This window comes from Rosa rugosa, chromosome 6, assembly GCF_958449725.1.
Source record: "Rosa rugosa chromosome 6, drRosRugo1.1, whole genome shotgun sequence".
Taxonomy (NCBI): Eukaryota; Viridiplantae; Streptophyta; class Magnoliopsida; order Rosales; family Rosaceae; genus Rosa; species Rosa rugosa.
This window is the reverse complement of record NC_084825.1, coordinates 40,960,884-40,977,838: the sequence shown is the minus strand read 5'-3', so window position 1 is coordinate 40,977,838 and position 16,955 is coordinate 40,960,884. Positions and strand designations below refer to the sequence as shown.

Sequence of the window (16,955 nt, the reverse complement as noted above, 5' to 3'; positions counted from 1 at the left end):
ACAATTACATGTATGATCTCTAATTGAGCCACGCTCTACAAGTGTTACATGTTGTAGAACATATCACCCAAATAAATCAAGAAAGACAAGTTACATCAACATAAGGCAACAAATTTATCGCCTGAACAAAATATATAATTTAAACATTTCTTTAAAAAAGCAAATTACAACTAGTTCTAGAGACACCAATTAATTAATATTATTCTGTCAAGCTCAACTTTCATTAACAATATATGTGAAACACGTTATTTTTCAAATGATAGTTTTCACTCACTCATCAAATAAATTGATGAGTTTGACAATCAAGACAATATTGTCCACAAATTAAAGACGATTACAATCCCACTACAAGTTTCATAAATTTAAAGATAATTTATCCGTACCTATATCCCCTATTACATTCCAAGAGTATTAGCAATGTAATCGCCTAATGTTTCAACAAGTGCGTTGCACATGTCATGAGTCACAGGCTCCTCATAGATGCCGATAACCAATGCCTCCCTCGTCCTTTTGATGGTTACTCCACCAGAGCCCTAATATATATACACACACAAATTGAATATATATTAGTCATGAATAATTAGGTCAAAGATGAAAGTTAACATATCTAATGATAATCAAAAAAATATTTCAATGTACGTACGATCTTGCATGTAATATGTATTAAATATGGTTGAAATCTAAAATCTCACCCGCTCTCCCCGAATGACTTCGTTGTCTATTCCTTCAATTAATGTGTATTGCTTGCCACCAATAAGTATGTCAATCCTTCCAGGCTGGTCCAATTCTTCCACAATCGCAGTTATCTCACCATTGTCAAACTACAGCACCAAACATCGCATAGGTGAATAATCAGATATAAACTACAAAGTCCAGAAAAGGAAAGAAGTAATAGGAACGAACCGAGGGGAAATAGGAGCTTTGAGCCCAAACAGTGCCATCTTGTCCTACGATTGCAGCTGCGGTTAGGTGATTGCCCTTCATGGCACTGTTATTTTCGTGACCGGGAAGCTCAGTAACATCGCACATCAAGTGAGACCGGATATAGTCCTTCCATGTTATTTTCCTCTTCTCCCTATCTAACTAGCTCTTTTCTTCACTACTGTTTTGCTCACTAGAAGATGGTGAGTTAGGGAAGCCTCTGGCTGCTAAACAGACAAATTTATAACTAGCTAGCATGGAATTTATTTGAAGTTAATTTAGCATGAATTTGACTGGTGGTAAATTCATTCGAATTTGCATGACAGAGTGAATTTAGAATTATTTGCATGACTTAAATTGTTTCATGCAATGTCATATATTTCTTGACCGGCCAGAAATTGATGATAGACAATTAGGAAATGCATGACAAAAAATCATGGGAGGTTGATAAGTTGTGCTAAAATATAATGTCACTGAGCTACATATTGGTCAGAGAAAGAGAGGGTGCTGTTGTGTTTTTTGTTTTATTAAATTTACTTCCATATATAACTCTTCCATCTTCAAGTTTGTTTTTTTAACTCAATGGCGCTGTGGCAGAATTTTGTAGACCGCCACTTAATGGAAGCAGTTGATGGTGAGACTGGTAAACTCAATGCAGGTGCAATAATCGGACAAGATTATATCGTTCGGGCTGCAAGCCCCGATTTCCCCAAGGTTAGCTTGATCTCCTTCTCCTTTTCCTTTGTGTTGCTGTTGATGCCATTCTAGCAAGAATTTATGAATCCACGTACTCCAGCGTATTCTTTTTAATTTGTTAGCTCCACTTGAAAATAATAATAAGTGACGTTGATCGTGTACGTGTTTATTTCATAGCATGATTTTGAGGACATAACGGCTCTTCTAGATGGATTCGACGACCCGCAATTCTTCGAGTTGAACGGATTATCATTTGGGGGAAAAAACTACCGGGTCATCCAAGAAGATGACAATACCATCATTCGTGGAGTGCTGGTGAGGTTTTATTCTATATATACGTGACACAATTTAATATGGAAACCTATCTAACTTAAATAATAAACCGATACAATTTCAAATATTATTGTTTATCATATATAATTATTAGTTTGACCTAATTAATTAACGTCTGACATAATTGATTAGGAAACTGAACGAATTACTATAAAAATGACTGGGACTTTGTTCGTCATTGGCATCTATGATGAATCGATCTTCACATAATGACGTATGCGACCAACTTGTTAGAAGGCTTGGTAATTAACTAATTACCTAGTGGAAATGAATTTTTAACTCTAATCTCCACTAGTTCCTATTGAGCTCGGTTTGACAATAAATAAGAGTTATTTGTTGCTGGAACAAAGTAATGTAATAGCTATGCGTATGAATAACCGATTGATCTTTTCAATCTTATTTATGTAACCTCTTGGATATATATGGATGACACTTTCTAATTCTATTTTGTTATTTTGGATGAAAGGATGGTTTCTTACTTAATTTAACCAGTTCCATCTACATCTAATAATATAAAGCTTAGGAATGTTACGTAAATTAAAAAGAAGGCGAAGAGAGGATGCTGGTCTCTTTAATTTCCTCTGTTTTTGTTTTCTACAGTAAAGTTCTTTTATACAAAATGAGAATTAATTAATAAAACCGATCAGTTGTTGATTGTAGAAAGCTTAAGGAACATGATACCCCTAAGGATACAACAACCGATCAGTTGTTGATTACCAGATCTGAATTGCTTAATTGAATATTGGCAAAAATGTCAACAATTAAACTATAATCGATTTACAATCCAATTTTATTAATCACATCTTGCTTGATCGCATCTTATCTCAACTTAGAGTTAACAAAAATGGTGAGCTGGCCAATAATTACAAACTTCTTATATCATACCCAACAATAGATGCATGCCTAGCCTCTTCCATAACAATGATATAACATATTTAGTTATTTAACGAATTACTCACTTCTTTTTTTCTTTTTTTTTTAAAGGGGTTTGGAACCCAGCCTAGCTGGGAGGCTCAGCCCCACGCCCGGACGAATTACTCACTTCTTAAACACAAATAATATAATCATAGACTTGGAGATTATGATGTGTTAAATCAAAAGCTAGCTAGGCATGTTTTTTCTTCTTCTTTAGTTTACTAGTGATTTGCTTGAATTGTGGTGCCAAATGAAGGGTAATTTTTCCCACTGGATTAATTATGCGAATTTTCAGTGATTGTGCGGTCCATTTACCCAAAATACAACCTAGTTTCCTGACATTCTTGTACTCTCAACTTTGGTGCCCCTAGATTTAACCGTACCTCATATCGAGAAATTGATTAACCGAGCTAAGAAGCTATTAATGATAATGGGCATGGGTGTAGAATTTTAGAACTCAGGAACTATATATTACTTATATATGCAAACGAAACTAACTTGCAAACATGGAAATGAAAAGAATTAAGATGACAATACAGCATTACGGGTTCTGATGTTATACCAAATTCACCCGTAACAGTAGAAATCCTAAGCTAAACTAGGAACCGTACTGCCAGATTGACTTGAGAAACTAATCGATCAGAATAATACTAAACAAAGTTAACACATCTTACTCGTTTTGGTTGTTGTTCGAAGTAGAAATTAACTCGAAAAGAGTTTGCACATACAATGTTCATTCCTGATCGAATTTATTATAAAAGACAACTTAGTGAACCTACTAAATATTGTAGCATTTCCCCCCTCATCAAATTGCGGCTTTTGTGTTCTTCTTCCAATTCTTCTACCGGTTTTTTGTTTATATCCTCATCCGATCCGTTTCTGCTTTGTTAGTCCCTCAATTCCCTTCCTCATTGGCTTTTTTAGCCTTTCCCAACTTTTCTTTATCATTCATGGCCTTCTTTTCTTTGAGGAATTTGACAATCCCTTGAAGCACCACTCTCATAAGCTTGTCAGTTACTGCTGCAGGAGTGACCTCTGCGCTTTGTATTAAGCCTTCAATTTCTCCACAGAGGGATGAGGGTGGCTTTCATGGATTCCCAGGCAGTTAGAGGCTAAGGTTCTGAACCCACTTGGAGTGCAATATGACAAAGGAATGTGGACGTCCATCCGACCTGGAAGCAACAACGCAGGGTCTAGTTTATCCTTGTGGTTGGTGGTGAACACAACTATTCTCTCATCGCTACAGCATGACAACAGACCGTCTATGAAGTTCAGTAGACCTCGATAGAGTGTGAACTGCAATTGTCATAACACCATCTCAGTGCCTATTGACTATAACATATTAACATATACAGGTACCACGGTACCACATAAAGGTATGCTTAGCAGTGCAAAGGACTAAGGATAACAAGATTCTATATATTCATACTTAGGAAATCATGTCAAGGCTTAAGTTAATAACGGTATTTAAAGTTTAGGTACTGACCTTGCTTGTAGGACTACAGGGTGGGATCCCAAAACTCAGTTTATGGGATCCACCATAAATAAACCTCCAAAGATATTTTACAACTTTGTTCACGTGGCTGTGAATGAAAGTTCCATTCACTTAATTAAGTTTTTTTTTTAATAAATACTAACTTTGAAATTGGATTAGTTGTCTCTAAAAAAAAAAATTGGATTATTTGGCATCAATTGTCTTGCAAATGTGGCGTGAGACCAATATCAGACCATGTATGCTTCTGCACACGCGTACTAATACATCTTCCAGCGAGTTTTGCATGTTTAATATCACATATATCCCATGCTTCTTGCTATAAGAAAAAATCATACAAGTCTTGATTCTGGCATCAAAAGAACTGGTGATGTATGTTGAAGTAGCGCGCACATGAGTAAATTGTAAGCATCATTTTATGAGATTTTGGAGGAAATTAACATTAAGTTATTTCATTATGTGTATCATACTAAAAAGGAAAGGATAGAGTTAAGATATCAAGGGGTGAATCTAGGGATGTATCAGAATGAATCAAATCCCTAAACCCCATTATAAACCCAGAATGAATCAAATCCCTAAACCCCATTATAAATCCAGAATGAATCAAATCCCTAAACTCATTATAAACCCAGAATGATGTCAATGGAACTCTAGATTTCAACCCAAGAAGGGTTCCTTTCCCAAAGAATGTAAATCTTTAACCCAGAAGCCCAGAAAACCGAGAAGGCTTACCAAGATCATTCGGCTCTTCTGGGTCGAGGCGGTGGTCGGCGGAGCGGCTCGTACGGGTCTGGCTTTCGCACATGAGTAAATTGTAAGCATCATTTTGTGAGATTTTGGAGGAAATTAACATTAAGTTATTTCATTATGTGTATCATACTAAAAAGGAAAGGATAGAGTTAAGATATCAAGGGGTGAATCTAGGGAGCTGCTCTAGACAAAACGGGCAATCAAAATATAGGGTTTATACGAGATACTAAATATAAGAAGCGTACCACTATTTAGACACGAATATTATTGCTTTGTAAAATATACGCAAACTTAGTTGTTAACATATCACTCTCATAATGTTAATAGAAGGAAGATATAACTTTTTAAAAAAATTATTTGTTTATTGTAGTTAAATCAAGGGAAAAAAACCTCATATCTTGAAGCTAGCAAAGAATTATCTTAAACAATTTGAAATTAGTTCTCATAAAGTTATAGTTATCCGACATCTTGTAGCAACGTAGTTCCCTACATGTTCTTTACTACTCACTTGTCTGTCCAAACTTCTTCACCCTTGAAAACAAGAATCTTTAAACTGTTTCCTTATAATGACATGATTTTGATGACTTGTGTTAACACCAAAATTATAAGAATTTAACTTTTTCTCCAAAATATGTTTTCTCACTTTTTTCTATAGTATTGACTGTATTGTCAAGTCAAACTGTCAAAGCATCCTAGCAGAAGTACTGAAATTAAATAACTTTAGGAAACCACTGCAAGTGGCCTAGTGGTTCTTGCCTAGCTGGGTGTGCTCCCCAACCTAGGTTCGAACCCCGAAGCTGTCAAAGTGGCCAGGCACTGTGCTGCAATGCACAGTTGGAGCATTTCACATGCGCCGAAGGGGTTTATCTTGACAAAGTCAAAAAAAATAACTTTAGAAAATTTTAGGATTCCATATCTCTACTTTGACTTCTCCTTTTTTCAAGCACCATTAAACACTGAAAAAGCAAGCCATAAAATTTATGACTAACCTCACAGTCTGCACACATCTACTATCAACCCTAGAGCAAATCTTACATCAGACAGTCGGATCATTAGATTAGTCATTTCCCATAATAGAAACATCTCATATGTCGTCTTTAAGGTTAGTTTGAGTTCAAAACATAGGGTATTTGATGTACAATATTTATTATGAGCTCTCGACTATTTACCCAATTTGGGTCTAACAAATGCCCACTTACTCTACTAAAAGATTTGTGCGCCAATTAACCAATTTAAAGATAAAAAATCAAGTTTGCCCTTCAAATAATAAAAAATCATTGGAGACTTCACCGGACTTCACTAACCGGTCGGAGGTTTCCAAATAGGACGCTGGAGACTTTTATTACCTCCTAATAGAAAACTTAATAAATTTTTAGGGGCCGTGACCACTTACCCAATTTTAACCTAAAAATTGCCCACTTGCTCTACTAAGAGTTTTTTGACCCCATTTACCCAATCTAACTTCTACTGACATAATTACCCACATTTTAATCTCTCTCTCTCTCCCCCCTCACCGATTTCTCTCTCTCTCTCTCTCTCTCTCTCTCTCTCTCTCTCTCTCTCTCTCTCTCTCTCTCTCTCTCTCTCTCTCTCTCTCTCTCTCTCTCTCTCTCTCTCTCCCTCGCCCCCCCCCCCCTTCCCCCCCAGCTGGACGGCCAGATGCCTAGCCACGACGCCTTCAGCACCATCTTCTCCGAGATCGGTGCCGGCAAGCATGTCCCAGGCGTAATCTTCACCTAACTCGAGCCCACCATCTTCTTCTCCGAGATCGGTGCCGGCAAGCATATCCCAGGCGTAATCTTCGCCGACCTCGAGCCCACCGTCAAAGCCCGTCGTCCCAGTCGCTGCTGCTCGTGCTGGAAGCTCCCGGAGGCGCTGGTCCCGATGTGGGAATTCGGGTCGGATAGGAACGTCGGCGTCCACCCCCTACTTGTAAGAATTCTTCCTCACCTCGGTTCTTGTGCTCGGCCACAGAGACATTGCACCTCTATTTGCATATCTCAGGCGCTGCAGGTCCTCGTTCGTCTGGGCCGAGCGACGGCGCTGCTGGTGTCGCCGGAGGAGTGACATGGATTACTCCGGTTGTTGCGTTTTTTTTTTTTTTTTTTTAAGTATTGTTGTTCAGTTTTTTTTTTTTGCAAGGAATAGCATTTTTTTTTTTAAATGTCTATTGGATTGGAGGCCAATGGTCTACTATCTGTTCAACAATGTAAGTAATCTGACATTGCAATGTAACTGTGGGGTTTGTTTGATGGTCTACTGGGGGGCAGTAGACACATTATTGGCCCCCAGTAGACTTTGATACGAGGGACAAGGATCACTATAGTGTGGTGTTTTGATAAGTTACATGTTGTTTTCTGTGTATTAAAGTCAAATTATCTGTGAATCCTACAAAAAGGTGCATTTTTGGTGGTCTATTGGGAGGCAGTAGAGACATTGGACTTTGTATTGGGGGGCAATAATATGATTATTGGGAGGCAATAATATGATTATTGGGAGCCAATAATATGATTATAAATTGATCAATTGTGCCTGTAGTGTATTCATTTTGGTTTTGGGAGTTCATACAATTCACTGGACGGCAATAATATGATTTTTGGGAGGCAATAATATGATTATTGGGGGGCAATAATATGATTACTGGGGGGCAATAATATGGTTACTGGATATTATTAGGGACCGGTCGCCGGTCGCCGGCGCCCTGCCACTGGTCACCAGAGGCCGGCAAGGTGGAGGATGACTTCTCCCTCTAAGTGAAAAAGGAGAGGGCAAAAAAGTCTCAAAAAAAAAAAAATTAATTGGGTAAAGGGGAAATAATCCCTTAGAGTGTTTTGGGTAAATGGGGTTAAAAAACAGTTGGTGGAGCAAGTGGGCAATTTTTAAGCTAAAATTGGGTAAATGATCATTTTCCCTTTTATTATTAGAGGCAATACAAAGTTTATTGGGTATCATTTTGTTACCCCCAATAAAACCCAATAAATTTATATTGAGGGTCATAAAAACTTCATTGGGGAGCAATAAAACCGGACTCGGACTTTGATCACCGCACTACTAGAATTTTGCCCAAAGGGCACCGATAGAGGCCACTGATATTCAAGCAGTGCTGTTTGTGATTTGGGTGCCACTGATAGGGAAAACGGTGTTATTTTTTTGGGTATCCCACGGGGGAATTTGACAAAAAAAAAGGGCCCATTAATTTTTTTAATACCAAGAATGACCAAAAAAGAATTTATAATAATTTTTTAATTCCAAAAAAGAAAATATCGGTGCCCATCTCTCTCTCCCTCTAGTATTCTCTCTACAAAAATTTCAAAATTCAGTCAGATGCCGATTAGTTCTTCACCTCAACCTCCAGATCTCCTCGGTCTATCTAGTCTCTGGCTTTCTCACTCGATGGTTACCTCATCTCTGTTCTCAATAAATCTGGAGGAAGATAGTTTTGGTAAAAACATGTCTTTTATGCAAGTCTGATTTTGCCTATTATTTTTCCTGCAAAAAATCACTTTGTATTGGGTCTACTGGTCTGCATGTCCGTTTTGGTTCAATTTCTTAAATATTTGGTTGATTACTTATTTTGAAATTATTGTTCTCTGATGCTATGAGTCACTTAATAGCAAAAGATACTTTAACTATCCATGGGCAAAGCAATCAGCTTTCATGTCTGAGAAAATCTGAGCATGAGGGAGTTGTAGTGATTAATTTGTAATGGAGTATAAATGGTGATTTAATTAATATATTAGGGCAGCATTTAGACATTAATGTTTGATTACATTGTTACCTATCAGTGTTCTAATTAAAGGTGAATGATATTGGGTTAATTTTGTTTCATTTGTACGCACTTGTTTTATAGAAGATTTAGGTTATAAATTTTGGTTTTTTTTATGGACACATGTGCTATAAACTTTGATTGGTAGAGAACTTTGTTATTCAGCTTACCATTAGAATTGGGTATCATATTTATTTTTAGGGATGCAGCCTCAGGAGTACACTCTGCAGAATTGGGGCTGTTGCTATACATGTCATGAAATCGAGGTATCATGGTGTAGTCCATGTCAGCTATAGGAAACATTACATTTATATTAAAGAATGCAGTGTAGTAAATAAAAATTCTTATTGTGGTTTCTTTCCAATAATCTGTGTTTGAATCCTCAGTAAATTTTTTGGACCATTGTCTTTGTTTATCTGAGATTTTGTCTCTTTAGATGTTTTGACTATGATTTCTTTCTTAGAAGTAGTTCTTTCCTAATGCACTACACTTGCATTTATGTTCCTCTTAAGTTGTTTTTATTTGATATGCCTACTGAATGGTGCCTGGTCCTTTAATCATATTAGTGTAGTAATTGAAGTACTTTGATTTTTTTTTTATTGTAATGTACTTTTCCCTTGATTTTCGTATCATCTGTCTATGCTTATCAACTGATGAAAATTTGCTATTTTGTGGTTTCAAATTGCAGGTTATGATGAATACCATAAAAGTTGCTTCCAAAAGTACATTGGAAAGGAAACTTGAAAACTAATGATCACTCCATTTATTACTCTCTCATGTGCCTTATTGGAGTCATAAGCAGGTGCGTGATCGGTTTATCTGTTTGTAATTTGGCCATGTATAGCTAAAAAGTATCATCTCCTTCAAATTCTTTTTTGAGTGTTCTACATTGTGAACTTTGTTCTTCATCATATTTGCTTTTTGACTGAGGTCACAACTCTCTTTTTTATCTTTTATCTTGGATATGTAGAAAGCTAATAAGTATTGTTGCTTCTGACAGATTTGCCCCCTATTGTTGTTCATGTGACCGGTCTTTTAGTTTATGGTCCAATTTGCACTGGGTGATTGTGTTCATTCTGGTTGAAGGTAATATACTTGTGGATTATTGTTTCATCCATCTTTGCTTTGTTTTCTGACTCTGGTGTAAAATTCGCACTTAATGTGTTCATTTTATGTTTTCTCCTTTCTGGTAACCTTTTAGCTGTAGAATGTGCACGGAATGCTCCTGATGGTACCTTGGTGCATTCTTTGATGGGTCACAGTGAATCTGCAAGTAGTCTGGGATGTGAGTTTCCAGATTCCTTATTCTACTTGGAATTTTCATAAGTTTTCTTGAATGTTTTACTTGGGATATGTGTGCCTGTGTGGTTATGTATTTTGCCAATGTTGCAAATGATTTTCAATGATTACTTATTGTACTTCTATACACTTGTTAATGCTTTCATGAGATCGACTCCCCATCCTCTAATACTTTTATTGCTGTGATATTCTTTTTTTCTTAACTGTAGGTACCTATTCAATTCTCAATTGCTTTGAAGGGTTGCACTTGCAGGTATGACCGTATGAGTTATTATACTTTCCTACATGGGGTGGCTTCTTTACCATAAGTTATTATACTTTCCTACATGGGGTGGCTTCTTTATCACAAGTTATTATGCTGTTGTAATTTGGGGCACTTAGAATTAGACTGATATTTTGTTTTCTTTTTAAGATTTGGTTTAGTATGTAAACAAATGGTGACAGGATTGTACTTGGTGTTGTGTATGTTCACACATAAGTCTATATATAGCCTACTAAGTGTTTAAGATTTTACAGGCGGGACTTCCAAAGTTGGACAGAGCTAAACACCAGAGAGGGTCTTCATAGAGCGCAAAGTGCTAGTACTCTGTAACTTATTGTTTAATTTCAGATGTTCAGTATACTTGGAATCACTAAATGTATTTTATTGTTAATATTTTGTTATTATCAGTAGTGTGTATTACCATGTATTGTGGAATGCTATAATATGATGACCAGAAAGAAAAAAGGAAAAATAAGAAAATCTCTAGTGTGGGGTCATTTTAATGAAGAAAAAAAAATGGCACCACCTTTTAAAAAAAGTTATTTGGTGCACGCTTCCCACCATTCTAAGAGTTGCTAATTGGAGACATAAACGGTGTAAAAGAAGATGTGGCACTTGACAAAAGTAATGTGAGAGGGTGATGTGATAACCATGTCAGTTTGGTAAAAGTTTTTCAACCGATAACGTATTGGTGCCCTATGCTCTAAAGGAAACGGGAACAAAGGGCACTCTCAGGGGCTAATGAAGATTTAGGTGGCTTTTGTGAACAATGAGCACCCTTAATGGAGGGTGCCCTTTGGCCAATTTTGTAGTAGTGTCGTTGGAGATTTTATAGTTCACTGGAGATCGCCGGAGACTTTTATTACTCTCAATCAAAAACCAATAAATTTTTATTGGGAGCCAATAAAGTTTACTAGGGGGCAATAAAGTTTATAGGGTATTATTTGGGGACAATAAAACTGGACGCCTAACTCCGGTCATCGGTAACCCGCAATTTGGCAGAGCTCTAGCTTTTACTAAATGGTTAGTAAACTTTAAATTCTTCTATGCAATGATCTCTGTGTGACTTAGACTCATGGAGATTGATTTCGAGTTAAGAAACTACAAGAGAGCATTAATGAAAGTTGCTCTATGCAGATGATCTATTCATTTTTGAAGGAGCTACAGGGGGCGGCAATAATCGGTTCAGCTTCTCAAGCAATTGATAGGAGCATTTTATGCGACGTTTTATGTGTTTTTCTACTCACATTTTGCTATGTTATTTCCTTTAAGTTAATCATTTTAACTTAGTTTAATGTCTTTAGGTACATTTTAGCTACAAACGAAGAAAATGAGTTGTAGGAAGCAAGAAATGGAAAGAAATGAAGATTCTTGAAGGTTCTTGATGTTTCTACTTCAAACAAGATGTGGAAGACATGTGGAAGCATCTAGAAGTCTCAAGAAGATCATTACCGAATTGGACACAAATTGTTCTTTAAAAATCAAATCTATTACAGATTCGGAAAACTGCCAGTGCAGATCATTCAACTTCAACGGAGTGTCAAAAATCGTTCAGAGCTCAGAAAATTATGATCTTTATATGGTTGGAAAGCTACGGATGTCTAGTTTTCAGAACTTTTTACAGCTCGTCGATATCTATTTTCTAGAAGAAGTTATGATCATTTTAGTGCACTGAGGTCAAGTCTGCCGGAAATCTGTTTTGTGTCAAAGGAGTTCTAACTCAATTTTGTTTCTTCATCATCTATCTTAGTTTGTTTTCAAACTTGAGTACCATTTAGACAGAACATTTAGACTGTTATAGTATAAATATATTATAGTATAAATATCTATATCTTGTAATAGGTACTTGAGTGTATAGATAAGTACTTGAGTGTGTAAATATATGTATGAAGACTTGTGTGGAATAAAGTATATGGGGAAGCAACAAGCATGACAGCTCTCATAATTGCAGCAACCATGTGGAGTTGCAGCTATGATCATTGAAGCCATTATAATGGACTTCTTACCATTGCATTCACACTACAATGTATTTCTATAAATACCCTATTTTGTGAGCAGAATATAGATATCTTCCTTCATCCATCTCATGTTCTTTGTCTCTCCATCTCCTCTCCATTTTCTGTTCATTCTCTAGTCTTCTAGTTCTGCATTCTTAAGCAAAGAGAAAGAGAAGCCATGCAATACATCAATTTCCTAGACGCCATCCACCCTTGTGTCGTCCCTAGAAGATTGCTTGCTTTCAAGGATCTTCAAGTTCTTCGTCTCAAGGCTTTATCATTCATCTTTCAAGGTGTATTATATCATTTCTCTTGTTTTCTTTGTTTGATTTTGTAAAACTATGAATTATAGTTAACATAACGTTAAGGGCAAAGTTTAAAGCCCGTTTATATATTTTGAAATAAAGTTGTGATTTCTATATGTTGATTTATATGTTGCTTATGTGAGATTGCTTGATTGATTTTGGATTACAGAAAACTTTTGCATGTTTATGTTCTTTGGTGATCAACTTAGGATATATGCATATAATTGGAGCTAGATTTAAGTAGTGAAGGCTTTGGACAAAAGTCGAAATCAATTAAGGAGGATTGCAAATAGATGAACTTTTTCATACTAGGTTGTGCACTTTGGTTGACATCCTTTCTTTGTTCTTCATGCATTGAATGTGTTCTTGATTAGCTAGATTTCTAGACTATGATTGCATATTCAATAGGATTGATTTAGGTGCTTTCACTTAGATTGATTATTCAAGGAAAGTAAAATATGGGAAATCGTTTGCTTACTAACGTTTCACATGGTCAACTTATTTCTCATGACATAGATAATCAACTATAGGAATTGTAATTGGATTTCATTCATATGATTGTGGTTTTGATCTTTGTTCCTTGCGTTCCACCCTTGTAAATGTGTTTTTACATTCTCTTTATTTCATTTAATTTTAATTCCGATTCTATAATCCCAAAACCCCCCTTTTACATTAACTTGTATATATATTTCTATTCTTTGTTTTATTTTTGTACATAATACTTTTTACTTTATTTTTATACATAATTCTTTATTTGTTTATGAAATTAAAGGAGTACCCTCAATCCCCGGACTGAACGATCCCTGCTTATCCTATACTGACAACTACATTTTGCAGGGTTAAATTGACACTCATTTTGAGCGTATCAGCAATATTTGATTATTTTGAATTATTGACTTTGAGGTTAGTTAAGGCTGCATCACCAACAATGGCTACTGTTGGTCTTGGTCTTGGTCTTTCTTTCTACGATTATGGTTTAGATGGTACTTGAGTAAAAGCCACATTCCCTATTTTACAATGCACACTCTCTCGTTTCCGTATTTTATTGAAATCCTTAAAAAAAGTCAAAATTAAGTTATTAAGGACAAAAATTTAAGTTACTAGAAAATGAAATATGATGTGTAGATTGTAAAGTGGGGACTGTGAATTTTACTCCCTTCAAGAAAACTCATGAAAGAAAGCACCTATGAGGGTTAGGTTGGGTTTGGTTTTTTTTTTTTTTTTTTTTTTTTTTGGTGGAGAAATTCTATAATCTGCTTATTGCCTTATTGCAGCATTTTTATCTTAACTTGTACATCTTGTTAACAATTGTTCATAATACATCTCTATAATTTCTGCTGTTATATACTAAGATCTTCAAATAAGTTCCATCCAAAAGTTCGGTTTTTTATTCTACAAAACACATGAGATACTAAACAGAACGCTAATGTAACAAATTTAGTAAAAAAACACAAAGTCATAGCTTGCTATTAAATCAGAGAGCAAGATTGATTATGAGAAAAAGAAAAGGAAAAAGAAGAGAGGAAAAAAAAAAAAAAAAGAGCTAGCCTGCAGATTGATAAGAGTATTTTCCACGTCTCCTGTCTATCCATGGATTTATTCTCATGTTGTTGAGATCCCTTATGAGATCCCTAACTGAAACAAGGCTCTCAATGTATACTCCAACTCTACCAACTTTGCCAATTTCGCGAACCGATAAATTCTGGAAGCTTTGTGGATTTTCTTCATCAAAATTGTACAAAATTAACCTTTCTCCAAAAACCATCAAATCATGAGATTCCGTCCAAAAACCAGAGTGTGATAACTCAGCATAAGGGATGGAGACCCTCATTTTAGTCCACGACTCCCTCACTCCATATTCCTTCATGACCCAAAACTCACTATATGTTTCTGCATGATGGGGCTCCACTGTCGCTAATGTTATGCATAACCACTCTCTAAAGGCCCCTAGTTTCACCAATTGACTGCCACTGGATAATTCAGGCGGTAGTGGAATTTCTCGAGTCCGTATCAACGGTGCATCCAAAGCTACAATCACAAATGCCTCATCATCATAATTGTATCTTTTCAACGACTTCATCAACCAATGAAAACGACCATTCAACATGACCCCATTTTCGTTTCGATGCATTTGTGAACTTGCAGGAATGTAAGGATGCGGGGATGATAATTTATGTCGCCACGAATCAGTTTCAAAGTTATAGACACTAAACCAGGTTCCCCACCACCCTAAAAAAATATCATCATCATGTATACAAATGTCTCCCTGAACCAACTGGTATTGAGAAGAGGAGGAATCAAAACCAAACCCATATAGGTGATAATTATAATTATGGAACTCGTAATAATCTAGTGGTGGTTTTGCTAGATGCTTGGATTCACTTGTTGCAGGGTTAACCAAATATAACTCCAAATCAGATAACTCGAGGAGAATCAGGCCATTGCAGGAATGGAAAAACGGAACTCGAACACTTGGCTGCTCACGGTAAATATAATCGAGCTTAGTGGCAGCTACTTGTTCATCTTCTTCATCATCATCGTTATCAATACCATTATCTGTATCAGCCGCATGGTTCTTAAGAAGCACATGTTTATGATTTTTGAGAAACTCATCTAAGTCCAAAGTATAAAGACCATTGTCTGCCGCGTCGGTGAATATCACTCTTCTTCTTTGGAGGAATACATCCTTGTTCTCAGTGGCTCTGTTGATGTGCCTCTTAACAAAATGGGTGTCGGATATCATGGCTTTCCATGGTTTTGATACACACTTGAAGCGGCATAAGGACTTGGCTGGTAGCCATAAAAGAATATCATCCATAATCTCTGGTGGAAGGTACAAGTTAGGCTCGCCACGGTCTTCCATCGATCTTCTTAGCTAGCTAGGTGGTTATAATCAGAAAATAAAAGATTGTAGTTTGAGTAATGCTGCACAACTGACTCTATATCTTTATGCTCCAAACCGTGAGAAATATGTGGTTATATATAGGCAAATTTGCTTCAAATCTATGTTCTGCAAAACAAGAAATCCCAGTTGATCGAGTTAGAACCCTTATCACTGTAGGACGTGGATTCCTAAGCTTTAAATCCCAGTTGTGTTAGAATCCTTACTACTGCAGGACTGCTTTATGATTCTTATGTGTGCATCTCAATTGGGCTGGGCTGAGATTCTTAGGAATTACAATGATCGATCGATATATTAAAATACCGTCCAGATATGCTACATTATGCAGGTGTTATGTGTATTAAGTTCACATGTCCGTCATGTTCCGACTATGCTTGCTAGCTCCGTTACCAAGTGTTAATGGAGAGCCAAAATTCATGGATAGCCATTCTCTAAAGAAGATGCTAATGCAATAGTCTTCTGCGGATTCATGCCTCTCATTAGTCCTAACCATTTTTGGAGATGATGATCAAGTATGCTGTGTAGTTCTTGAATTTCTGTAAAATAGTAATGCACATTTGTTTATTTTAGAAGAAACCATGTGCTATTCCAGAATAAAGAAAAATAACACCCTTGGACCAGCAGTACACTGAAACACAAATGAAAGCAAAGAGGATTACAATTTAGGCCCCTGGGTTCAAAGGCTTCTTCATGCCGTTGGGACAAATGCAGCATGGCTGCAATCACTAATGACTGCCAACAACTACGATTCGTTCATACATTATGATGCAGAAAAGATTCAGTCAACTTGGAGGCCTTCAGCTGGACAGAGATTGTAGGGCATTAGTTAGCCACTTCTCTAGCATGACCCAAAGAACTGTTAAGAGACAATTTTGCTCGGCTCACTCAAACGGCAACCATCCTCAACTTAGAAAAGGTCTCTGAGATTCTGGATTTCTGGGGTGAGAATTCAGGACCTATGACCTGGAGACTGACACCAGCTGAGGTCAGGCGAGTTTTGGGTCTGAGAGTTGATTTTCAAGTTGTAATTCCCGCTTAACAGACACCTCTTCATATTTTTTTTGTTTTTTGCCTCTTCAAAAAGATTCATATCTTCATTCTTTTTGTTACCATTTCCTACAGTTTTGTCACCATATTTCTCTGTAATAATTCTATTTTTCAGCTAGATTCTATAACACTTGAGCTTGAACATGTACTAGTTATCATTCATCTTCCCAATAGCGGACATTGATAGTTTAGTTTCTTATCGTGTCAATTTCGCATGTCACTACATCTTTTTTAGTTTTTGTAAATTGTATCAATGCGCTGATTATGTAA

The 16,955-nt window shown here is 36.5% G+C and overlaps 3 protein-coding genes and 1 long non-coding RNA gene across 4 annotated transcripts; 2 read left to right on the top strand and 2 right to left on the bottom strand.

The window, feature by feature from the left end:
- Positions 1-395: 395 nt before the first annotated feature.
- LOC133716791 (profilin-1-like) lies at positions 396-984 on the bottom strand. Its single transcript, XM_062143447.1, has 3 exons — positions 904-984; positions 693-821; positions 396-533 (listed from the first exon to the last, which is right to left on the bottom strand). Exons 1-3 carry the CDS (start codon positions 982-984, stop codon positions 396-398), a joined length of 348 nt encoding a protein of 115 aa, XP_061999431.1.
- Positions 985-1,503: 519 nt separating this feature from the next.
- Positions 1,504-2,160, top strand: LOC133716790 (profilin-4-like). Its single transcript, XM_062143446.1, has 3 exons — positions 1,504-1,635; positions 1,795-1,932; positions 2,083-2,160. The coding sequence occupies exons 1-3, from the start codon at positions 1,504-1,506 to the stop codon at positions 2,158-2,160; spliced, it is 348 nt and encodes a 115-aa protein (XP_061999430.1).
- Positions 2,161-8,978: 6,818 nt separating this feature from the next.
- Positions 8,979-9,959, top strand: LOC133714792 (uncharacterized). The gene is made up of 3 exons (XR_009848818.1): positions 8,979-9,139; positions 9,562-9,675; positions 9,874-9,959. It is a non-coding gene; the product is annotated as an uncharacterized LOC133714792 (long non-coding RNA).
- A 3,980-nt stretch (positions 9,960-13,939) lies between these two features.
- LOC133717920 (F-box/kelch-repeat protein At3g06240-like) lies at positions 13,940-16,790 on the bottom strand. The gene has a single exon (XM_062144680.1). It carries the CDS (start codon positions 15,597-15,599, stop codon positions 14,280-14,282), a length of 1,320 nt encoding a protein of 439 aa, XP_062000664.1. The 5' UTR covers positions 15,600-16,790; the 3' UTR covers positions 13,940-14,279.
- Positions 16,791-16,955: the final 165 nt, after the last annotated feature.

What these genes read in the sequence shown, in the direction of transcription:
- LOC133716791 (XM_062143447.1), bottom strand. Translation starts at nt 984, where the DNA reads ATGAAGGGCAATCACCTAACCGCAGCTGCAATCGTAGGACAAGATGGC. An exon ending in AAAGCTCCTATTTCCCCTCG is followed by an intron (nt 822 to 903) that starts GTTCGTTCCTAT and finishes TTGGTGCTGTAG; the next exon opens with TTTGACAATGGTGAGATAAC. An exon ending in AAGTCATTCGGGGAGAGCGG is followed by an intron (nt 534 to 692) that starts GTGAGATTTTAG and finishes TATATATATTAG; the next exon opens with GGCTCTGGTGGAGTAACCAT.
- LOC133716790 (XM_062143446.1), top strand. Translation starts at nt 1,504, where the DNA reads ATGGCGCTGTGGCAGAATTTTGTAGACCGCCACTTAATGGAAGCAGTT. An exon ending in CAAGCCCCGATTTCCCCAAG is followed by an intron (nt 1,636 to 1,794) that starts GTTAGCTTGATC and finishes TTTATTTCATAG; the next exon opens with CATGATTTTGAGGACATAAC. An exon ending in CCATCATTCGTGGAGTGCTG is followed by an intron (nt 1,933 to 2,082) that starts GTGAGGTTTTAT and finishes ATAATTGATTAG; the next exon opens with GAAACTGAACGAATTACTAT.
- LOC133717920 (XM_062144680.1), bottom strand. Translation starts at nt 15,599, where the DNA reads ATGGAAGACCGTGGCGAGCCTAACTTGTACCTTCCACCAGAGATTATG.